This window comes from Bos taurus, chromosome 13, assembly GCF_002263795.3.
Source record: "Bos taurus isolate L1 Dominette 01449 registration number 42190680 breed Hereford chromosome 13, ARS-UCD2.0, whole genome shotgun sequence".
Classification (NCBI taxonomy): domain Eukaryota; kingdom Metazoa; phylum Chordata; class Mammalia; order Artiodactyla; family Bovidae; genus Bos; species Bos taurus.
Genome location: NC_037340.1, coordinates 676,353 through 700,372, shown reverse-complemented (window position 1 = coordinate 700,372; position 24,020 = coordinate 676,353). Strand labels below are relative to the sequence as shown.

Sequence of the window (24,020 nt, the reverse complement as noted above, 5' to 3'; positions counted from 1 at the left end):
TTTATGCTTTTGAACAGTGCTGTTGGAAAAGACTCTTGAGAGTCTCTTGGACTGCAAGGAGATCCAACCAGTCCATCCTAAAGGAGATCAGTCCTGGGTGTTCATTAGAAGAACTCATGCTGAAGGTGAATATCCAATACTTTGGCCACCTGATGCGAAGAGCGGATTCATTATAAAAGACCCTGCTGCTGGGGAAGTTTGAAAGCATGAGGAGAAGTGGATGACAGAGGATGAGATGGCATTACAAACTCAATGGACATGAGTTTGAGCAAGCTGTAGGACGTGGTTAAAGACACAGAAGCCTGGTGTGCTACAGTCCCATGGGTTCGCAGAGAGTCGGACACGACTGAGTGACTGAACAACAACAGTTCATGAAGCTCATGAAAGCTCTGCTTTTTGTGCATATTAGTATATATTTGGAGAAATTTAAAAAGAACTTTTATATCTCAGTTTTTCAGTTGTATTATAGTTTTTGCTTTTTAAGATATACCTACTTTAGGTTTTTTTTTTTTAGCAACAGAAAATAAATTGGTGACTTGAACTTAATCTTTTTTGTTTAAATTCTGTTAATTGTCTTTTTTTGACATTTGTACATCATATTTGGAGAAGGCAATGGCACCCCACTCCAGTACTCTTGCCTGGAAAATCCCATGGACGGAGGAGCCTGGTAGGCTGCAGACCATGGGGTCGCGAAGAGTCGGACACGACTGAGCGACTTCACTTTCACTTTTCACTTTCATGCGTTGGAGAAGGAAATGGCAACCCACTCCAGTGTTCTTGCCTGGAGAATCCCAGGGACGGGGGAGCCTGGTGGGCCGCCATCTATGGGGTCGCACAGAGTCGGACACGGCTGAAGCGACTTAGGAGCAGCAGCAGCATATCATATTAAAAAATAACTAGCATTTGTCTTCTTTTCATATAGTTTCAGTTTCATTTGGTTTTCTTCTGATATTTTCTTTTATTGGTGAGAAGTTTATTCAAAGGTTGAGAATTTTGCATTGCAAACCAGGAACTGAGAGTAAGGATTCAGCCTATTGCAATATTTTGACACTAAATATATTTAGGAGTCATATATTTTGATAGCTATCTGAAAACCTTAAGACATATACTCTCTAAACCAACAGGATAATTATAATAGGTGTCAGGAATCTCCAAAAGCTTAGCAAAGAATCTGTTACAACTGCAGGTCAGGAGAGAATTTGTTCTGAGGGTTAAGAAGAGATTGGGAAATTTGCTCAGTCGTGTCTGACTCTTAGCAATCTCATGGACTGTAGAATACTGGAGTGGGTAGCCTTTCCCTTCTCCAGGGGATCTTCCCAACCAAGGGATCGAACCCAGGTCTCCAGCATTGCAGGAGGATTCTTTAACAGCTGAGCCACATGAGAAGCCCAAGAATACTGGAATCCCTTCTCCAGTGGATTGTCCTGACCCAGGAATCAAACTGAGGTCTCCTGCATTGCAGGAGAATTCTTTACCAACTGAACTATCAGGGAAGCCTTAAAAAGAGATTAGATGGAAGTTAATTGTGACCCTCACACATTGTTATAAAGTAGTTTTCTTTTCAAAGACAGTACCAGGGAAAATAAATAATTGTTCAAACTTCTGACAGCTTGAGAAGACTCTTGAGAGTCCCTTTTTAGACTGCAAGGAGATCCAACCGGTCCATTCTAAAGGAGATCAGTCCTGGGTGTTCTTTGGAAGGACTGATGCTAAAGCTTAAACTCCAGCATTTTGGCCACCTCATGCGAAGAGTTGACTCATTGGAAAAGACTCTGATGCTGGGAGGGACTGGAGGCAGGAGGAGAAGGGGACGACAGAGGATGAGATGGCTGGATGGCATCACCGACTCGATAGACGTGAGTCTGAGTGAACTCCGGGAGTTGGTGATGGACAGGGAGGCCTGGCGTGCTGCAATTCATGGGGTTGCAAAGAGTCGGACACGACTGAGCGACAGAACTGAACTGAACTGAACTGAACTTATAGCTTGAGTGATAACAAGGAGTTGCCATTTTTCATTATGTCATGCAAATGATTTCTGTGTGTGACATTTGGAGCACATGAAGGCCAGGAGTTGATGTTTTACCTCTGTAGGCACAGGGCACAGCCTTGGGCAGCATGGATGGATTCTGTGTGAATGCATTGGACTGCAGAGAAAAGGCTGTTTGAAGAGCAGAACATGATCCATCTCTGAATAACCAGTTAATATATTCTTATTAGTGATTGAGAAGTACAGTATATATGGTATATGTATGTATATTTGGACTTTCCAGATTTTTTTTAAAAGAACAAAAATTTTAATTTTATAAGAAATTGTAAAATTTGACACATAGCAATTGGATTTACATTCTATAAGGTCATTTTTTCCTAATATTAATACTGTAATTTTTTCTTTCTGGTTAGTGCCTACCTGGAATTGTTTTTTTCAACTTTCAACCTTTCTGTTATGTTTTGAGTGAATCTTATAAAAAGCTCCACCTCTGAACCTTGGACACATTATCCTGGCTCCATTCCTCAAATCCATCTGACCACTGGTTGGAATGTCCTCCTTTTTTTCTGCTGTAAACAGTGTCTTCATGTAGTCCTCTCATTCAGATCTGTTCATAGCTAAAAATTAGCTTTAATTCAGTCACTTATTACAAAAATATAATATTATAAGGTATTGGGCCCAGCAGGTGACATTTGCATGCATTTTAAGGAAATAATATGATGCTTCCTTGTAATGAGCACATATAATATTGACCTCGGGTCAATATTTTCCACAAGTGAAGAGTTACTTTGCCTGGCAAAGAAACACAGAAATCTAAAACTGAAATAGGTCGGTTTTAATCAGTTACTGCTTGGAAACATGTATACAGAAAACTTCATGTGCCTAGTACAGGAACCCTAATAGTCTTAAAGGTATTCTGAAACTGTTGTGGACTCAGACAAAGTAAACGATAAAGATTTGTGGCTACAGTTTTGAAAACACAACTTGATTAATGAAGCTTTAGTAATTTTTTAGTAATCACCTAAAAAGACCACAAGATGGCAGAGTTTCTCTAAGAAGCTCAAGCAAATTCCTTAGAGTATGACAGTACAAGAAAATTGAAGTGGAATCTGTAAGAGGATGTTTTTGAATGCACTGAGAATATGACTTAATGCAGTGATTCAAAGGCACATCATTTACTGAATTCTAGAAAATAACTTAAAAAATTTCTTAAGCATTTCTTAAATCATTTATTTTGCAAAAGGGCTTAAGACACTGTCCAGATGGTCTTATAACTGGATGTGTTGTTATTCATTCCAACTATATGGGCAGATACTACTTATAAAGCAAATTACAGAATTCATATGTCCATGGGTCAGCACATATGCACACTGGCTTTCCATGTCTTCTAATTCCTTGGCCCATTTCAGAGTTTAATTTTGATGATGACATTGAATAATCAAGACAAGCATAAATAAGCTATGTTCAATATGCCAAATTTCCTAGAGAACTGTACAATGCATCTTAAAACTTCCACTGAACAGAGTTTGAGCAAAACAACCTTTTATATCCTAAATATCTCTTTTGCCTACTTGGGCTGCAGAGTACTAGATTATTCTTAGATAGTTGCCCTGGCTGCAGATAGAGCAATGACCAGTGCCATCAACAGAAGACGGATGACAGTTTTATAAGTCAGGAGTTGTGTGCATTCCTGTGAATAGTTTAAGGATTTGCTAGTGTATTTTATTTATTCAATAAGTATTTATTGAACACTTTAATTACATGTGTCAGTATTTAAAAACTTGAGGAGTCTTTAGATGTGTCTCTATTGCTGAATAAACAATTGGAGAGAAGAGATCTCAGACTATTCTAGATCAGTTAACAATCTGTTTTGTTTATTCAAAATTAAGCCAGAAGCAGATATATTATCTAATTGTATTGACAGTTACAAACGAGAAGCCAATGGGAGATACTTGAGTGACTTCAGTTTTGAGAACTATTTAAATAAAATCTTGGACTAGTTTTCATTAACCTCATCAGTTCTGAGCAAGTCATTCAGTCATTATTTCTGTTTGCTGGTGGCATTTAGTTTGGAGCCATTTCATTCTGTGCCCAGTAATTTTGTAGATAAACTATCTATAGACATAAAAATATCATAAAACTATTGGCTTTTTAGTGAATTTTTTTGAAGCTAAAAGGGCCTAAAATAGATGATTATAAAGCCGTCATGAGGCAACATGGATCCTTCAAGTCCATGTCTAAATGGGCTTTGATTCCACACTAGCAAGTTCCTATCTGTAATAACTGTATGATTTAGCATGTGATACTTCTAGCTCAGATCGTATCTCCTCACTCATTTTTTACTGTTCGAGTGAAAAATAGAGTCCCAGGGGATAGTAAACAAGAAGGAATGTGCACTTTCTTCAAAGGCTGATGATATCTTATTTGCTCATAATGAATTAAATGAAAAATGTCAATTTTATGGTGATTAGGAAATTTGTAAAGGATCGCTGGGTGTCGAGCAATAAGAATATGACTAGAAAAAGAAAGTATGGAAACATTTAAATGGTTGATGTTCCATAAGTAGTAATTTAGTTATACTTAAAAATTGATTAAGGCCCAATTAAAAAAAAAGTTTAATTTTTTATGGATATCATATTATTAGTAATCATTAAGGTATATAAGTTGTTAGGGGATAGTGACCAAAAAAAAAATCTCATGATGGAAGAAGGATAAACAATCCTACCAGAGTTCTGTTTGGTCATGAACTTCAAAGAATTATAACTCTTACTAGATACGACCTTGATTTTTACTCTCAGATTCTCAGTGTTATAAAATCTGACTTGCTTTTGAAAAATAATATAGATGCATAATCTTTGTGGGAGCTCATATAAATAGAACTGTAGACATGAGTAAAGTGGTAAAGAGATTCAAACATTTTTAGTTTTCTTTATAAATATGTATTTTTTTTTTTTTTTACTTTTTTCTTCTGTTTACAGCATCTTCACAACTATTTCACAGTGACCCTTGGAGTTCCTGCTTGGTGTTCTTACTTCTTCTTTGTGATAGCCACCTTGATTTTTGGCCTTCTCATGGGTCTGGTAAGAGATAACGTGAATCTCTTGTCTTTAAAGCCAGTTGGTTTCATGCAAAACTAGAAAGCAGCCAAGAAAGAAAAAGCACATAAACAAACATCATTTTGTGTATAATCTAAGCAGTTAAATAACATTTGCTTGTATGATACTACTTTCAATGGAAATTTGAGATATAGTGGAAAATTCATTAAATTATTATCCCCCAATCCCCTCTCTTAAATATTCTGAAGATATGTGCCACCCAAAATATAGGCAGTGCTGAAGAGAGAAATAGAGACGTAACTTGAGTTGATAAGTTAGTTTCCAAGACAACTGAGTCAGCTGTGAATTCACACATTGCCTACTTGATTAGAACACTGTTGTGATAAGGCCAAAGCTGTGAATTTGTTCCTTGGATGAGCAAGATGATTTTTCCTATTTGTATCCTCAAATTGAAAATCTAAATGTAACCAGCTTATTATACTCCAGTTTTCCCAAGGTAGATTTTGTAAGATAATGTGGATTTAAAAAAAATCACAATCATTGTTGCATGAAAAAATGAGATGTAAACCATATCACTATGTCTTCTTTGGATTTGAAAATCCCTATCCATTAGGTATCTGTATACTTTCTTCCTAGAGTTTTAGATAGGGCTTGGAATAATTTTATACTTTATACTTAATTATGTGGGAAATGTAAATGCATAAGTGTGTTTTTCTCTTGGTTATGTATTTTTGAAATCCTTTTCTTTACCTACTCTTGATCAATTTGAGCTTTAAACTTGAGAAGTTCATAGAAGTTATTATACTATATACTAATCACATAGCTCTTAAACACTATATTATAGATAGGAATAATTGATGACTAAAAATTTACAGGAAAAGGATCACCCTTTAGGTAAGTTTGTTAGAGTCTGTCCTTACATTTTGTAATATATTTCAGCTCTTTTTCACAGTCTTTTAAAAAATAAACTTAAGGAAAATGTTAGCAGTCACCTTTATAGCAAGCCATAACTTGGTGCTACAAAGTCATATTCCAGGGTGCCAAGAAGGCTTGCTTTTATTTTGCCATGAGTATGCTTACCTCATATATGGTTTGTATTTGTCATTTGACTGCTGATGTTAACTTCATGGATAGGGATAGAACTTAAGTGGTCCTGGGTAATTCAGTAGTCCTGGGTATGTTCCATTCTGCTGTATTGATCTTATTGCTAATTAACGTGTCCTTAGTCCTCTGGCCTAAAATAATTTGACTTTGGATATAACTTTGTGGATATCAATGTATTTCTCCCATCTGCTGTCTACTCTGGAGCTGCATGAGTGTGTGGCTTCTGTAGGAGAAACAATATGAGATCCTGGGTGATTCTGAGATGGAGTTATTCTGGATGTAGTTGAGTATGGGCCTATTGGAAGTGAAAGTGAAGTCGCTCAGTGGTGTCCGACTCTTTGTGTCCCCAAAGACTGTAGCCTGCCAAGCTCCTCCGTCCATAGGATTTTCCAGGCAAGAATATTGGAGTGGGTTGCCATTTCCTTCTCCAGGAGACCTTCCCAACCCAGGGATTGAACCCAGGTCCTCCTGCATTATAGGCAGATGCTTACTGTCTGAGCCACCAGGGAAGCCCAAACATTGAAAACTCTTCTCACATAAATAGTTTAGAATTTTATTTTTGAGGTTGACTTTAAGTTGAAAAAGTCAGGCCTATCTGGGCCCTAAGTTTATTTGGAAACTGAGTCAAATTATCAGTGTAGGAAGGTTATTAGAGACTTGATCTGAAGAAGGGAGTTGATTCTAGACTATTCAAGTGACCAAGTGATACTGTTCCTTTAAAGAAGTTGGGAAGAGAACATTATTTAAGGAAATAATAATTCCAAAGCAGTAATAGACTCATACGTTTTCTATTAATACATTTCCGTAAAACAGCTAGCATGTATCTCTGCTCAACGTGCATTTTCTGTACCTCTAATGTGTGTTGAAAGTGACACAACAGCTAGAAGCTTTGCCTTCAGTGAGGTCTCAGGTTCACTGATCCCTATCACCTTTGCCTTTAACTGGGGACTGAAAGCAAGGCATGGGTGTCATCATGTGAAGCTTGATCTCCATGACCTCATAGGGTCTCCTTCCTTCTGTGAGTCATCAGTTCAGTTCAGTTGCTCAGTCATGTCCGACTCTTTGCAACCCCATGGACTGCAGAACGCCAGGCCTCCCTGTCCATCACCAACTCCTGGAGTTTACTCAAACTCACGTCCATCGAGTTGGTGATCCATCCAACCATCTCATCTTCTGTCATCCCCTTCTCTTCCTGCCCTTAATCTTTCCCAGCTTCAAGGGATTTTCTAATGAGACAGTTCTTCGTGTCAGGTGGTGAAAGTATTGGAGTTTCAGCTTCAACATCAGTCCTTCTAATGAATATTCAGGATGATTTCCTTTAGGATGGACTGCTTTGATCTCCTTGCTGTCCAAGGGACTTCTCAAGAGTCTTCTCTAGCACCACAGTTCAAAAGCATCAATTCTTTGGTGCTCAGTTTTCTTTATAGTCCAACTCTTATGTCCATACATGACCACTGGAAAAACCATAGCTTTGACTAGAAGGACCTTTATCGGCAAAGTAATGTCTCTGCTTTTTAATATGCTGTCTAGGTTGGTCATAGCTTTTCTTCCAAGGAGCAAGCATCTTTTAATTTCATGGCTGTAGGCACCGTCTGCAGTGATTTTGGAGCCCAAGAAAATAAACTCTGTCACTGTTTCCATTGTTTCTCCATCTATTTGCCATGAAGTGATGGGACTGGATGCCATGATCTTTGTTTTCTGAATGTTGAGTTTCAAGCCAGCTTTTTCACTCTCTTCTTTCACTTTCATCAAGAGGCTCTTTAGTTCTTCTTTGCTTTCTGCCATAAGGGTGGTATCACCTGCATATCTGAGGTTATTGATATTTCTCCTGGCAATCTTGATTTCAGCTTGTGCTTCATCCAGCCCAACATTTTGTGTGATGTACTCTGCATGTAAGTTAAATAAGCAGGGTGACAATACACAGCCTTGACGTACTCCTTTCCCAATTTGGAGGCAGTCTGTTGTTCCATTTCCGATTCTAGCTGTTTCTTTACCTGTGTACTTGAGATTTCTCAGGATGCAGTTCAGGTGGTCTGGTATTCCCATCTCTTTAAGAATTTTCCACAGTTTATTGTGATACACACAGTCAAAGGCTTTGACGTAATTAATAAAGCAGAAGTAGATGTTTTTCTGGTATTTCCTTGCTTTTTCAGTGATCCAGTGGATGTTGGCAATTTGATCTCTGGTTCCTTTGCCTTTTCTAAATCCAGCTTGAACATCTGGAATTTCACATCTGGAACAGTACAGTTCCTGTACTGTTGAAGGCTGGCTTGGAGAATTTTGAGCATTACTTTGCTAGTGTGTGAGATGAGTGCAATTGTCTGGTAGTTTGAACATTCTTTGACATTACCTTTCTTTGAGATTGGAATGAAAACTGACCATTTCTAGTCCTGTGGCCACTGCTGAGTTTTCCAAGTTTGCTGGCATATTGAGTGGTTATCTGGGTCATGAAGATATTTTTTGTGTATCAGATCAGATCAGTCGCTCAGTCGTGTCCGACTCTTAGCGACCCCATGAATTGCAGCATGCCAGGCCTCCCTGTCCATCACCAACTCCCGGAGCTCACTGAGACTCACGTCCATTGAGTCAGTGATGCCATCCAGCCATCTCATCCTCTGTCGTCCCCTTCTGCTCTTGCCCCTAATCCCTCCCAGCATCAGACTCTTTTCCAATGAGTCAACTCTTTGCATGAGGTGGCCAAAGTACTGGAGTTTCAGCTTTAGCATCATTCCTTCCAAAGAAATCCCAGGGTTGATCTCCTTTAGAATGGACTGGTTGGATCTCCTTGCAGTCCAAGGGACTCTTAAGAGTCTTCTCCAACACCACAGTTCAAAAGCATCAATTTTTCAGTGCTCAGCCTTCTTCACAGTCCAACTCTCACATCCATACATGACCACAAGAAAAACCATAGCCTTGACTAGACGGACCTTTGTTGGAAAAGTAATGTCTCTGCTTTTGAATATGCTATCTAGGTTGGTCATAACTTTCCTTCCAAGGAGTAAGCGTCTTTTAATTTCATGGCTGCAGTCACCATCTGCAGTGATTTTGGAGCCCAGAAAAATAGTCTGACACTGTTTCCACTGTTTCCCCATCTATTTTCCATGAAGTGGTGGGACCAGATGCCATAATCTTCGTTTTCTGAATGTTGAGCTTTAAGCCAACTTTTTCACTCTCCACTTTCACTTTAATCAAGAGGCTTTTGAGTTCCTCTTCACTTTCTGCCATAAGGGTGGTGTCATCTGCATATCTGAGGTTATTGATATTTCTCCTGGCAATCTTGATTCCAGCTTGTGTTTCTTCCACTCCAGTGTTTCTTATGATGTACTCTGCATATAAGTTAAATAAACAGGGTGACAATATACAGCCTTGACGTACTCCTTTTCCTATTTTGCACCAGTCTGTTGTTCCAACTCATGTCCAGTTCTAACTGTTGCTTCCTGACCTGCATACAAATTCTTGCCACGTCTTCCTAATGTCTTCTGCTTCTGTTAGGCCCATACCATTTCTGTCCTTTATTGTGCCAGTCTTTGCATGAAATGTTAATATATGCATTGCCCAGGAAGGGCACGACGTTTCCCATAGAGAAGTGATTTCCAGATCAAGTCTTTGTTTCCCATAAGCTTCACCATTACATCTTTCTTTTTTCCCATAATTTTAAAAGATGGGAAGTCAAAGTAGGACTGCTAGTTTGGTTTTTGTTTGCTGTCTTTATTGAGACTAGTAATGGTTGAAATATTTTTCAAGTGTTATTTTTTTTTGTTGTTAATTAATTTATTTTAATTGGAGGCTGATTACTTTACAGTATTGTAGTGGTTTACATTGACATGAATCAGCCATGGGTGTACATGTGTTCTCCATCCTGAACCCCCCTCCCACCTCCCTCCCCATCCCATCCCTCAGGGTCATCCCAGTGCACCGGCCCTGAGAGCACTGTCTCATGCATCAAACCTGGACTGGTGATCTATTTCACATATGGTAATAAACATGTTTCAATGCTATTCTCTCAAATCACCCCACCCTCTCCTTCTCCCAGAGTCTAAAAGTCTGTTCTTTACATCTGTGTCTGTTTTGCTGTCTCGCATATAGCATCGTCATTACCATCTTTCTAAAGTCCATATATACATGTGTTTATGTACTCTACTGGTGTTTTTTTTTCTGACTTACTTCACTCTGTATAATAGGCTCCAGTTTCATCCACCTCATTAGAACTGATTCAAATGCATTCTTTTTAATGGCTGAGTAATATTCCATTGTGTATATGTACCACAGCTTTCTTATCCATTCATCTGCTGATGGAAATCTAGGTTGCTTCCATGTCCTGGCTATTATAAACAGTGCTGCAATGAACACTGGGGTACATGTGTCTTCTGGTTTCCTTGGTGCGTGTTCCCAGCAGTGGGATTGCTGGGTCATATGGCAGTTCTATTTCCAGTTTTTTTGAGGAACCTCCACACTGTTCTCCATAGTGGCTGTACTCGTACCATGTTATTTTTCATATGTAACCCAAGGGCTCAGTTTTAGAAATGAAGTTTCTATATTCTATAGAATATATTTCCGTATATTTTTCTGTTTCTATATTCTGCACTTTAAACCAACATGGGGAAGGCCTGTAAATGTACATCAGATTGCTCTGGTTGCATCACTTTCTGATGGAAACTCTGCTTTGAAGGATGGAAAATAGCAAAGCTGCGGACAGGCAGAAAAGCCATGGAATATATGGGCAGCAAACTTTTGCCTGTCTTATCTGATCTCCATTTCAGTTGCTGTAGATACTGTCTGAATTTTGCAACTTGGGTGAACCATTTTTCTATTGCGTTGCCAGTAGTTCATTTGGGTTTTCCCCAAGATCTTGTGGGAAAACTGGAATGAACTTTTTTGGTCAACCCAGTATATGCTGCTGACCGCTTCCTAGCACAGAGCTTCCACAGAGAGGGTCTCCAGTATCAGGAGGTGTAGCTCTCACTCTCTATGAAAGATGGCAAATCTGTCTGCTCTCCTCTTTTAGATGCCTGGCTGTCTGCTAAGCTGAAACCTGAACATCTAACTGTTGGAGGGAAGAGGGAGAGGAGGGTACCATTCCTGTATAGGCCCTGTTTGTAAACAGTGCCATGTTTAGTGGTTCAGAAAGTGTCCCATCACGAGAGAGTGGTTCTTTAGATTGGAAAATAGATCCTGAACTGATGGAACAAGAGGATTTTCCTCCCAATTTCTGGGAAGGATGACGGTGTAATGGAGTTATGTATGTAGTGTTAGAGACATGAAGCAGCCCTTAGTGGTAGACTGACCCCAGACTTGTCCTTTTGAGAGAATGCAAGTCATGGGAAATAGATGGGGAAACAGTAGAAACAGTGTCAGACTTTATTTTTGGGGGCTCCAAACTCACTGCAGATGGTGACTGCAGCCATGAAATTAAAAGATGCTTACTCCTTGGTAGAAATGTTATGACCAACCTAGATAGCATATTCAAAAACAGAGACATTACCTTGCCAACAAAGGTCCGTCTAGTCAAGGCTATGGTTTTTCCTGTGGTCATGTATGGATGTGAGAGTTGGACTGTGAAGAAAGCTGAGAGCCGAAAAATTGATGCTTTTGAACTGTGGTGTTGGAGAAGACTCTTGAGAGTCCCTTGGACTGCAAGGAGATCCAACCAGTCCATCCTAAAGGAGATCAGTCCTGGGTGTTCTTTGGAAGGAATTATGCTAAAGCTGAAACTCCAGTACTTTGGCCACCTCATGCGAAGAGTTGACTCATTGGAAAAGACTCTGATGCTGGGAACGATTGTGGGCAGGAGGAAAAGGGGACGACAGAGGATGAGATGGCTGGATGGCATCACCGACTCGATGGACATGAATTTGGGTGAATTCTGGGAGTTGGTGATGGACAGGGAGGCCTGGCGTGCTGCAATTCATGTGGTCACAAAGAGTCGGACACAACTGAGTGACTGAACTGAACTGACTGAAGTGAGAAAACAGTTAAGTGACTTGCCCAGGGTCATACAGCTGACAGGGTTGAGGCTGGTGTCCCGTAAGTCTCTTCTAGGCCCCCTTATGTGCATTCTAGATGGCCCAGGTATCTCACAGGTGGGACTTACTCCCTCCCAGGCTTTATTGTAAATGCCAATTATTTGTGACTGGAAGGTGTTTCTTCTTTCCTTTGCAATGTGACCAAACCAAAAATTTCTGCTTCAGTTGGTATTAAGAAAGGCAAAAGGAAAAAGAAAGTCACAAAAAAGCATTATGTTCAGTGAATAGCTACTATAAGCATGTGGCTGTCATTTGGTTTTCAGACTCTGTCTTTTCAGGTGGAAGTGTTTTCCTCTTTGTTGTTCACATCAGTTTAAGAGCTTGGAGCTTGCTCCTCTCCAACACTCGGTGCTTTGTGCATCCCACTGCCCTGCACGTGGGTTTCCTCTGTCTGTCATTTAGGCGTTTCTCTGGATCCAAGCTCCAATACTTTGGCCACCTGATGCAAAGAGCTGACTAATTGGAAAAGACCCTGATGCTGGGAAAGATTAAAGGCGGGAGGAGAAGGGGACAACAGAGGATGAGATGGTTGAATGGCATCACCGACTCAATGGACATGAGTTTGAGTAAACTCTGGGAGGTAGTGAAGGACAGGGCAGCCTGGCGTGCTGCAGTCCATGGGGTCGCAGAGTCGGACATGAGTGACTGACTGAACAACAGCTGGATCCAACAGCCTCTGTGCAGCGTGGTGCTGCTTACATGAGTCAGACCACTGGTGGTGCTCGTCCTCTCCTAACCGTGTCCAGGGCCCCAAAGGCCACCTCTCTTAAGTGGTCATTCTGGATCCTTCCCCACCCCCAGGACTGGTTGTTGTCTCTGTATCTCTGAAGTATCTATCAAAGAGCTTTCTTCATTTTTTTATGAGTTGCCTGATACATATTGCTTTACAACTTCTTTTTTTATCTTTTTCTGAACCCTTCCCCCCAGATTTTAACATGATATCTTAAATGTAATGAACCAAGTATTAAGTAAAGTAATAAATAACTATGCAGGTGGGAATAGTCAAAGTGAGTTACTCATTTGATGTTTATAACATTGAATCAAAAGGACATGACTTTAGAGTTTTAAAAGTTTTGAACCCCTTAAATTTATGAAGTACTGTTCCTATTTTAAAGATTGGGCAGTTGTTCACAGTGAAGGTGAAGCCCAAGAGTTAGTTCGGTACAGGAGGACCAGTGCAGCCCTTCTCAACGGGCGGCTTCCTCCCACGCTGGTCTCTCTCTGCTGCGCAGTACTGTGCGGAGGCCGTGCGGAGGGTGTAGGGAGTGAGGGACCCCGACTGCCTCAGTCCCATTTCACACATCGTCCCATCAGTTTCATCACCGCAGCACACGATCCGGGTGTGGAACATGAGCCAGAATGAACCTTCCTCTAGGAAGCTTGTAGTTTATCAAGGGAAGCAGCTTAGTAGTAGTAAGTAGAAAGTGAGTCAATGCTGCAATCAAGGTTGGAGGTGAGGCCAGTCACTCTTTAAAATAAGATCTAGTTCACATCATTGATATGTTTTCTTAGTTTGTCCCTCTAGTAATTTGTTTTTTAAATTATTATTATTATTTTCCCACTGCTTTTTTTTTTAATTTGAGGCTAATTACTTTATAGTATTGTGGTGGTTTTTGCCATACATTCACATGAATCAGCCATGGGTGTACATGTGTTCCCCATCCTGACCCTCCCTCCCCATCCCATCCCTCAGGGTCCTGCCAGTGCACCTCTAGTAATTTCTTACAGCACTCTTAGTAATTCTACACCCTGAAATACTCTTCCACATAATCAGGAGTTTCCCACTGGTGAATGACAACCCATATACAGACTCATTTTATTTATCATACTGTTGTTCAGTCACCAAGTCATGTCCGACTCTACACGACCCCATGGACTGCAGCACTCCAGGCTTCCCTGTCCGTCACCATCTCCCTCAGTTTCCCAAGTTCATGTCCGTTGACTCAGTGATGCTATCCAACCATCTCATCCTCTGTTGCCTGTTTCTCCTTCTGCCTCAGTCTTTCCCAGCATCAGGGTCTTTTCCAGTGAGTCAGCTGTTCGCATGGGGTGGCCACAGTATTGGAGCTTCACCTTCAGCATCAGTCCTTCCAAAAAGTGTTCCAGGTTGATTTCCTTTAAGACTGACTGGATTGACCTCCTTGCAGTCCAAGGGATTCTCAAGAGTCTTCTCCAACATCACAATTCAAAAGCATTAATTCTTCAGTTCTCTGCCTTTATTGTCCAGCTTTCATATCAGTACATGACTACTGGGAAAACCATAGCCTTGACTGTATGCACCTTTGTTGGCAAAATGATGTCTTTGCTTTTTAACACTATTATCTAGGTTTGTCATAGCTTCCCCGCCAAGAAGTAGTCGTCTTTGGATTTCATGGCTACAGTCACCTTCCTCATTGGTTTTAGAGCCAAGAAGAGGAAATGTGTCACTGCTTCCACCTTTGCCCCTTCTGTTTGCCATGTAGTAAAGGGACGGCTCAGAGATTAAAGCGTCTGCCTGCAATGCGGGAGACCTGGGTTAGATCCCTGGGTCGGGAAGATCCCCTGGAGAAGGAAATGGCAACCTGCTCCAGTATTCTTGCCTGGAGAATCCCATGGATGGAGGAGCCTGCCAGGCTACAGTCCACGGGGTCACAAAGAGTCGGACACGACTGAGCGACTTCACTTCACTTCACAAAGGGACCAGATGCCAGAGTCTTAGTTTTCTGAATGTGGAGTTTTAAGCTGGCTCTTTCACTCTCCTCCTCCATCTTCCCTCATCAAGAGGCTCTTTAGTTCCTCTTTGCTTTCTGCCATGAGAGTGGTATCATTTGTCATAGTAGGATTTTTTAAAGGATCACTTCAGACTTGGCTGAGAGTGTCTGTTTTCTTATACTTGCTTATTATTTTTAGTGGACTGTGTGTATACATTTGACTTTGTGACCTCTGTTTGAAATTAATAGTATTTTCCAGCATTATATCCACATTTGAAAAATAGAAAATTCTTAATTATACCCTTGCCTTGTATTTTTGAGGACTTTTGACCAATTGCTCTGTATTTATCTATGAATATCTGGTTATAGAAGCAAGGCCTAACTTTAAGGTTGTCTGGTAGTAAATGTTCTATTTACTCACTGTAAAATCACTGTTTTCCCTCCAGGTCTTGGTAGTAATATCTGAATGTTTCTACTTGCCACTTCCAAGGAATTTATCTGAACATTCTGGTAAGGATGACAAGTTTATGAGATAGAGTATCTTTAGAAGTCTGTGGTATGCCCTTCTGTGCTCATAGTGAATTTTCCTGTGGTTTGCTGGTGACCAAACATTCACCACCACCAAATTCCTTGAAATGTGTTCTCTAGATAGATTTGAGCAAGCATTCTTTTTTTTCCTCTCTTACATTAAAGAACATTTCATTTTGGCCATTACTTTTTCCCTTGAATTGTATGCCTTTCATTAATCAGTTGACATGTTTTCCTTCATTCAAACTGGGATGAGCAAGGCAGGAGGGGAAGTGGCACTTACTGAGTTTCTCCTGTGTACCAGTAATGACTCTGAGCCATTAAAGCAGTCTTCCCAAATCCTTTCAGTACTTCACACTGTTTCTGGGACCAAATACCCCTGGATTTCCATGCTTTTACTCCTGTTGTTTGCAGGAAGACTTTGTTTTTTTGGCCATACTTGTGTCCTGTGGGATCTTTCTTTCCTGACCAGGATTGTACCTGCACTTCCTGAAGGGGAAGTGCAGAGTCCTAACCATTGGACTGCTAGGGAAGTGTTGAAGACTCATGAGACTTTGTAATTGTTGAATTTTATGTGAGTTTAACTAAATAAGCTTATATTTCTTTTTTAATTCTTAAAGTTTTTAAGGCTTTCAGACTTCCATATATAATTATAAACTATGTTATATTCCTTAGAATTCTTAAAAGTAACAAAATCCCGGTTTAAAGTAACTTAGGGGAAGAAAGAAAAATCTATTAGTTTACAAAGCTGAAAAATCCAAGGATGTTCTGGTTTCATGCTCAGCCCAAAGATGATCGCTTTCTGTCTCTGTGAAGCTGATTCAGTGGCTTTAAACAGCCCCAACTCACATTTCATCAGTTTAACAATCCCTGTAGAAGGAGAGAAAGTTATCCTCCTCACTCTGGCCAAAAATTCCTGGACAGGATTCCAACTGGCTCTGCTTAAGTCAGAGTTTGAACCAATTACCATGACCAGTGAGTGTTTTGCTGAGCATTCTACAAAGTGCATAACACAGAGCACAGAGGAATCTTTGCCCTCCATGCCCCTGGGCTGTGCCCAAGTCAGCTCGGTCAGCGAGTCTCCAGAGAGAGGTGGAGACACCCTGGATGGGGCTAGGATGCCATCCAGAGATCTGTCCTTTGCAGTAACATGGTTTCATGATGGAGAAAGCCATCCTGTACCCCATTGTTTCATTTTACAGCAAAATGCAATCGACTGCTGAATGACCTTTTTAAAATTGAAGTATAGTTGGTGTCCAACGTTGTATTTGTTTCAGGTGTACAATAGAGTTGATTCATTATTTTTATAGGTTACACTGCATTTTAAGTTATGATACTGGTTCTATCTCTGTGCTGTGTATTACACCCTTGTATCTCGTAGATTTTACGCCTTGTAGCTTGTACTTCTTTTCCCCTTCCCCTGTCTTGCCCCTCCAGTTGGTAACCACTAGTTTGTTGAATCAGTACAAAGCATTAGTTTGTATGAGTCTGTTTCTGTTTTATAATATTCATTCGTTTGTTTTATTTTTTTAGATTCTACACACTAGTGAAAGCATTTTGAATGCCCATTGTTTAATCAGAGAATGTTCCCCTCTCTTTCTTCCACAGAGCAGAATCTCAGGTCAGAGGAGGTTCATTTAACTGAGCAGTTGCAGGATGTAGAGGAGGAAAAGGATGATTCAAATGAAGAAGAGAACAAGGACAGCCTTGTAGATGATGAGGATGAGAAAGAGGACCTTGGTTACGAGGAGGAAGCAGAGGAGGAAGAGGAGGACGGCCCAGCTGCTGGCGGGGACGAGGAGAAGAGTGATGCCCGGGACCCGGAGCCCCCGAGGGAGGCCCGGGAGGACGAGGGGTCCAGTGAGGTTGGAGATGACAGCCTGGAGCAGCCCCGCCCGGCTGGCACAGAGGCGCTGGGAGACTCGTTGAGACAGCGCAGAAGTCAGCATGCTGACAAGGGACCGTCGGCCTGAGACTGGAATACAGACCAAAAGAATATGTTAACTTCCCCTTTTGTCTGCAGTTTAAACCAAATTCTTATTTTCTTTTTGAATGAGCAAGCTTCTCTTAAACAATAATCTTTAGCCATTTAGTCTCATGGCATTAAGCCTCGTGTATGTTAGGGAGAATCTTTCAGGCATGACAATCAGGATACAGAAAAGCAAACATGGTGCTGGGGTCTGTTTGGGGCCGGGGGTGAGCACACATTTACTCGGGGCTACAGAGCTCTGACCAGAGAACGCAGTCCCCAGCGTCAGGAGCACTGTCACGGGCACAGACAGGGCTGCAGGCCCTTACCGTGAGAGCAGGGCAAGCTGAGCACCCTGAGTGTAGCAGCCATCTTGGTTCCTCTTGTTTGAATATTGATTTTTGTCAAACTGTAAGAAACATCAGGCCATCAGGCACCATATAAAGGGGTACTTTTTAGAGATAGAAGTTGAGAGGGCCTTGGAGATTATTGTAGAAAAAAGCTTGGAAATGTTTCTAACTCTGAACCTCCCTTCTTGTGTTTTATTTCTTACCTTTAACATTTCCAGTTTTCCCACCATGGGCCTGTGGGCTCCCCATCCTCTGAACAGTACTTCCTCAGTGAGAGGACTCGGGCAGCAGTCAGCTTGATATTAGCTGTATTTATTTTGCCTTAAGGGTTTAGATAATCAAGCAGCACAGCCCATGAAGCCATGACTGCCAAGGGTCTCAAACAAAATGTTGTAACCTTCAGAGATTCAAAAAGAAGTAGCGGTTTTACAGGAGAGATTTTGGTTGTTTTTAGCCAAAACGTGGTATTTTTAAATTTTTTTCCAAAAGCTCCTTTAGCAATATTCTTTGAAGCCAGAAATCTCCTACGTCTTTGCCAGTACAAGGTAATCTTATGATGAAACCTTGAATACTGTATTGTTTTGTTTCCATTTCAAGGGGTTCCCTGGCTCTTGAACCAGTTTAATAATAACTGAAAAAACATTTCTGATTTTCCTTCACTGATACGCTTTTGATGAAAGAACTAATGAAATTGTGTATCTGAAAATGAAAGGTTTGATTTCGTTTCCTTCTTCCTTAATCTTGTAAAGAATTTTATTTCCATACATCTCAATATTTAGTCTGCTAAAAGTACCCAGGGGGCCCAATGTCCTTTAGAAAATCCATCCATCTATCTGATTTATGCCTTAGAATAAATTCATAATATTAGATTCCAAGCTTATGAAAGGTGTCTAAAGTTTATTGTACACCCCTTGAGTCCAGATGGAATAATAAGTAGTACAGGTTTATGGAATTCAAAAAGCTTCTGTCATTTTTTTCTTTTTAATTTATTTTTTATTGAAGGATAATTGCTTTACAGAATTTTGTTGTTTTCTATCAAACCTCAACATGAATCAGCCATGGGTATACATATATCCCCTCCCTTTTGAACCTCCCTCCCATCTCCCTGCCCATCCCACCCCTCTAGGTTGATTCAGAGCCCCTGTTTGAGTTTCCTGAGCTATACAGAAAATTCCCGTTGGCTATCTAGTTTACATATGGTAATGTAAGTCTCCATGTTACTCTGTAATCTTTAAGAAGAAATATGCAGTACACTCCTATCTGCTGTTTAGATAACCCTTACCTTGTATTAACTTTGAACATGGGCTTACTGGAGGAGGGGGAGGTTCTGAAACTCTGCCCTGATGTGGCTGAATGAGCCTATTGCAAGCCTCACACAAAGGGAGTTTTTATTCTGACAGAATCCAGTTTTTAGAGTTGGTTATTTTTCATCTTTCCCACTTAGTCACCTGATAGTCTCATCCCCCAGTGTGATGACATTAAGAGTTGCCGATAATTTTTCTCTTTAGACAGCAACACAATCTCAAGTTTGAGGCCATCACAGAACTGACAGGCTGGGAAAACCTTGACTTGTGCTCACTTCTCGCCCGACCACCATCTGGGGCTCTGACACCTCACCCAAAGTCCCAGTTCCAGTGGTACCTCCAGGGAGGCAGCTCCATCTCCCTGATACCAGGAAGCCTTTCTGGAGCAGAGACAAGCTGAACCTGCCCTCCTGGCACTGGATTCTGTTTCTTTTCTAATCAGCTGAAACAAAATTCTCAAAGATAATTGAATTCAAGTTCAATAGTATTGGAATAAGAAAGGCTTCATAGTTTGGCTTTTCTGTATGATACTTCTCCCCAACCCCCTGCCCCCATATTGAAATAATTCTTTTTCTGTCAGTGAAGTATTTTACTAAAGGGGATGGAATGAAGAAATAAAATCTACTTTGGCTTTTTATAAATGTAAGGCCAATTTCCAGTTGGACTTCTGATAGTATTTAATTATATAATAAGAAAAATGTATTTTCTTTCTCAACAATACATAAAAAAAAATAGAGGAAGAGGAGAAAACAGTTTGGAGATGTGGATTCATTAAAAGTTGAAGTATTTGCTATGGGGACTGTTTTTACGTTTTTTTTTTTTTTTTTTTTATTTAATATTCTGATGAGAGATGCACACAATCGAATTTAATTTCTTTCTACTTGCAACTTTTAGGTTCATTTTAAGTTCTTCCTGAATATAAAACTAAAGGAAAATATCAACCCAAAATAATTTAAAATTAGATTAACATTTCAATAGGAGTTGATAGATTTTTCCTGTAGGTAATAAGTAGTCCTTAATCCAGAAGTCAAGTGCATAGAAATATGATTTTTATTCAAAAAATAAATTATCATACCTCCCTGTATTGCAATATCAGTTACTTAGTTATAGAATATCAAAGTTAGGTAAATTAAATAAACTCTTCATTTGGGAATGGGTGCAGTGCCTTCTGTGTGAGAAGTGAGAGCAGAATGCCTGTTCACTGGTTAGAGGGAAAGTTTGAAACCTCCAGTTACTGTTTCCTTGATTTCTTCCTTTTATTATTTATCTCTTGGCGAACAACCCCAGCTTGCTTAGAGTTCTCATTCTGAAGCAACATGTAGGCAGTCTACTTCTTTCTTTCCCATTAAACTGTAAGTGTGAATGGATGAGAAGCTGGTTCATTCAACTCACATGGCTTGAACCCATGAGTACAAACCCGCTGCTTTATCTTGGCACAAGATCCCAGTTAGCCACAAGCTTCTCTGATTACAAGAAGAAATCCAAAATTACTACTGTGATAAAAAGCAAGCAAGCTTTGGTCAGGCTGACTCTGATGGTGGAGAAAGCCAAATTTTGACTCTTAGGGCCCAAATCCTTGTTGATAGCTGTGGTATTTCTATAAGATTTGTGTATGTGTGATTTGGGTAGATGATAGAAGTGTCTTTTAAGGCAAGTACTTGGCATGTGACTTATTACCAAGTCCTTTAAGAGTGGAGCCTGATTTACAGAATGAGAAACATTAAAGAGTCCAAAGAAGAGTTGAAATGATAAGACGTACCTGAGCTTTTAGCCTAAAACCTTAAATTGGCATGAAGTAAGAAAAGGAAGGGGAGACTGGTGCTTTTTATAATGTCTATCAGTAGTTTCATTATGTCCTTTATCTCAGTGTTAAAGTGTTATTTCTGCCAGTCTTATAAATGTGTGGTTCACCCATCCTTTCAAATAATAACATTTGGGAAAATGGTGATGTAAATCTTCTGTGCCAATAGAAAAGTTCCTTCTTGTTCAGTATCTGTTTATATCAGTCTACATTATGATCCCCTTTAGAAGATTATAGCTTATCTTGAAAACCAAAAGTGGAGTCAAGTCAGATCGATCTGGATGGGGCAGCTTTTTGAGCATCTTTCCTGAGCCAGGAGGTTTGCTTGAAAGGCCTTTGATAGTTTCAGATCAGGACACATGGCCTTCAGATGGCTTATTCTCAGCGAAGCTTCTTGTGAACTGTGACATTGTATATATGTGACTCAAACAACTTTAACATGTTTCTGGTGTATTTTAATCATAATTGTTACTAAACAGTGCAAATGTAGCTTCTTCATGCAAATGCAGCTTTATACTAAAAATACTATTTATTTGTACTGCAATCCATTATAAATTTGTTATTTATATTCTTGTAATTGTCTTAATTTTTTAGCCTGGTGATACTTATTTTTCTCTTCATCTGTATTTTCCTCAAATGGCATCAGCAGCAACTGGAGTAGGAGATCAAGATATGAGCCTCAAGCGTACATTGCCTGAATTACAGATCACCTTATCACAGAATTGTATGTGATCCTTGATGCTATTTGTTTTCATTTTATTGTAAATTTCCACTTGCATCAAAACATAATGATGGTGATAACTAAGTAAAAAGAAAACAAAACAAAAGTTCTTTTTCATACACGAAATTCACAGAAGTCATTTGCCTAGGCAGTGAAAAATATTACTTTGTTAAAAAGTAATTTTCATGTGTCCATCCTCCATCCTGTCTGTTCATTGTTCCTCTCTTCCTCCTCCTTGACTTGATGCATCCCGAACCCTTGCTTTAGCTTCTCTGAGAGGTTCACAAAAACTCAGGAATGAGTGCAAAGATCCAAGGCTTTCTCCTCATCATAGTTGTGTTGTCTATGGAAACTCACTGCCCTCAGGTCCCCTCTTTCCTGAGGTCTGGAAGTGGCCGGCAGTGGAGCAGATGGCAAGGGATGCTACTAACCCTTTGGGATACTGAACTGACCTGGTCTCCTAGGGCATTCAGAATACTGCATCTGACCCTTCCTGTCAGTATAGCAGTGGAAAAGCCCAAAGGACAGACTCCCTCAGAGACTGGGGTGAAATAATGGAATTAGAGTTTTCATTTTTGAAAGATAGTAGGGACATGTGTGGGCTTTCCTGGTAGCTCAGCTGGTAAAGAATCTGCCTGCAATGGAGGAGACCCCAGTTCAATTCCTGGGTCGGGAAGATCCCCTGGAGAAGGCATAGGCTACCCACTCCAGTATTCTTGGGTTTCCATGGTGGCTCAGATGGTAAAGAATCCACTTGGAATGCGGGAGACCTGGATTCGATCCCTGGGTTGGGAAGATGCCGCCCTGGAGGAGGGCATGGCAAACCATTCGGTATTCTTGCCTGGAGAATTCCATGAACAGAGGAGCCTGGCGGGCTGCAGTCCATGGAGTCACAAAGAGCTGGACACGACTAAACAACTAAGCACACAGGGATGTGTAGTAAGAAAAAAATGATTAAACTTCCATACGACCAAGTCCTTAGAGAAACTTGCTCAGCATGCTAATGGAAGAACATCCACTATGTGGTATCTTGACCTACTTGAACTTGGTCATACATCCTTAGTGGGAGCAAAGCCTGCAGCTTTTTAAACCAACACTGAGATGCAATCCCCTTCTTTGCTCCAGTCTTTGAGGTTCTTTGAAATTTATTCTACAATAATAGGTTAAGTCTTCTTAGGACATGTGACCCTCTTCAGACTTAGAACAGGATTAGGCAGTCTAGCCTGTGTTAGTTCAGTTCAGTTCAGTCACTCAGTCATGTCTGACTCCTTGCGACCCCATGGACTGAAGCATGCCAGGCCTTCCTGTCCATCACTAACTCCCGGAGTCTACCCAAACTCATGTCCATTGAGTCAGTGATGCCATCCAACCATCTCATCCTCTGTCATCCCCTTCTCCTCCTGCCCTCAATCTTTCCTACATCAGGGTCTTTTCAAATGAGTCAGCTCTTCCCATCAGGTGGCCAAAGTATTGGAGTTTCAGCTTCAACATCAGTCCTTCCAATGAACACCCAGGGCTGATTTCCTTTAGGATGAACTGAGTTTCAGCTTCAACATCAGTCCTTCCAATGAACACCCAGGGCTGATTTCCTTTAGGATGAACTTGAGAGTCCAAGGGACTCTCAAGAGTCTTCTCCAAAACCACAGTTCAAAAGCATCAATTCTTTGGTGCTCAGCTTTCCTTATAGTCCAACTCTCACATCCATACATGACTACTGGAAAAACCACATGGAACCACAGACTGGTTCCAAATAGGAAAAGGAGTACATCAAGGCTGTATATTGTCACCCTGCTTATTTAACTTATATGCAGAGTACATCATGAGAATCACTGGGCTGGATGAAGCACAAGCTGGAATCAAGATTGCCAGGAGAAATATCAATAACCTCAGATATGCAGATGACACTACCCTTATGGCAGAAAGTGAATAAGAACTAAAGAGCCTCTTAATGAAAGTGAAAGAGGAGAGTGAAAATATTTGCTTAAAGCTCAGCATTCAGAAAACGAAGATCATGGCATCTGGTCCCATCACTTCATGACAAATAGATGGGGAAACAGTGGAAACAGTGGCTGACTTTATTTTGGGGGGCTGCAATGCCGGGGTCCAGCCCCAGCTGATCCAGGGTATTCGAAGGAGAGACGGCATAGGCGAGGATCAGGATACAATACCTTCAATTAGATATTAATTAAAGATATAAAGAGTAATAGAATAAGGATAGCTCAGTAGGAAAATTCAGTGGAGAAAAGAGGCTGAGTGGCTTGGTTTACGCGGGAGACCAATAAAACTTCAAGACAAGAAGTTTGCACCACTTACGTAGGCCACAGGCGTCCTTCCGTTCTCCCAAAGGAGAGGAGACACTGAGGCCTCCCTGGTCGGATCTTAGAAGCCCAGGCATAATTAGTAAGCATGGTGGGTTCCACGCTCCAGATGGAGACTCAGCCAGAGTGGGAGAGAGAGCGACATGGGGAGACCAGTATTTCGAGAAAC

At 40.6% G+C, this 24,020-nt stretch overlaps 1 protein-coding gene across 1 annotated transcript in view; it reads left to right on the top strand.

Moving 5' to 3' along the window:
* The window catches only part of TMX4 (thioredoxin related transmembrane protein 4), a 58,719-nt gene extending 38,912 nt beyond the window's left edge, over positions 1-19,807 (top strand). Inside the window, exons 6-8 of the mRNA NM_001099170.1 lie at positions 4,966-5,067; positions 15,307-15,370; positions 16,997-19,807. Of these exons, the coding sequence (NP_001092640.1) occupies positions 4,966-5,067; positions 15,307-15,370; positions 16,997-17,361 (531 nt within the window). The 3' untranslated portion in view covers positions 17,362-19,807. The remainder of the gene's footprint in view (positions 1-4,965; positions 5,068-15,306; positions 15,371-16,996) is intronic.
* The last annotated feature ends 4,213 nt before the right edge of the window (positions 19,808-24,020 follow it).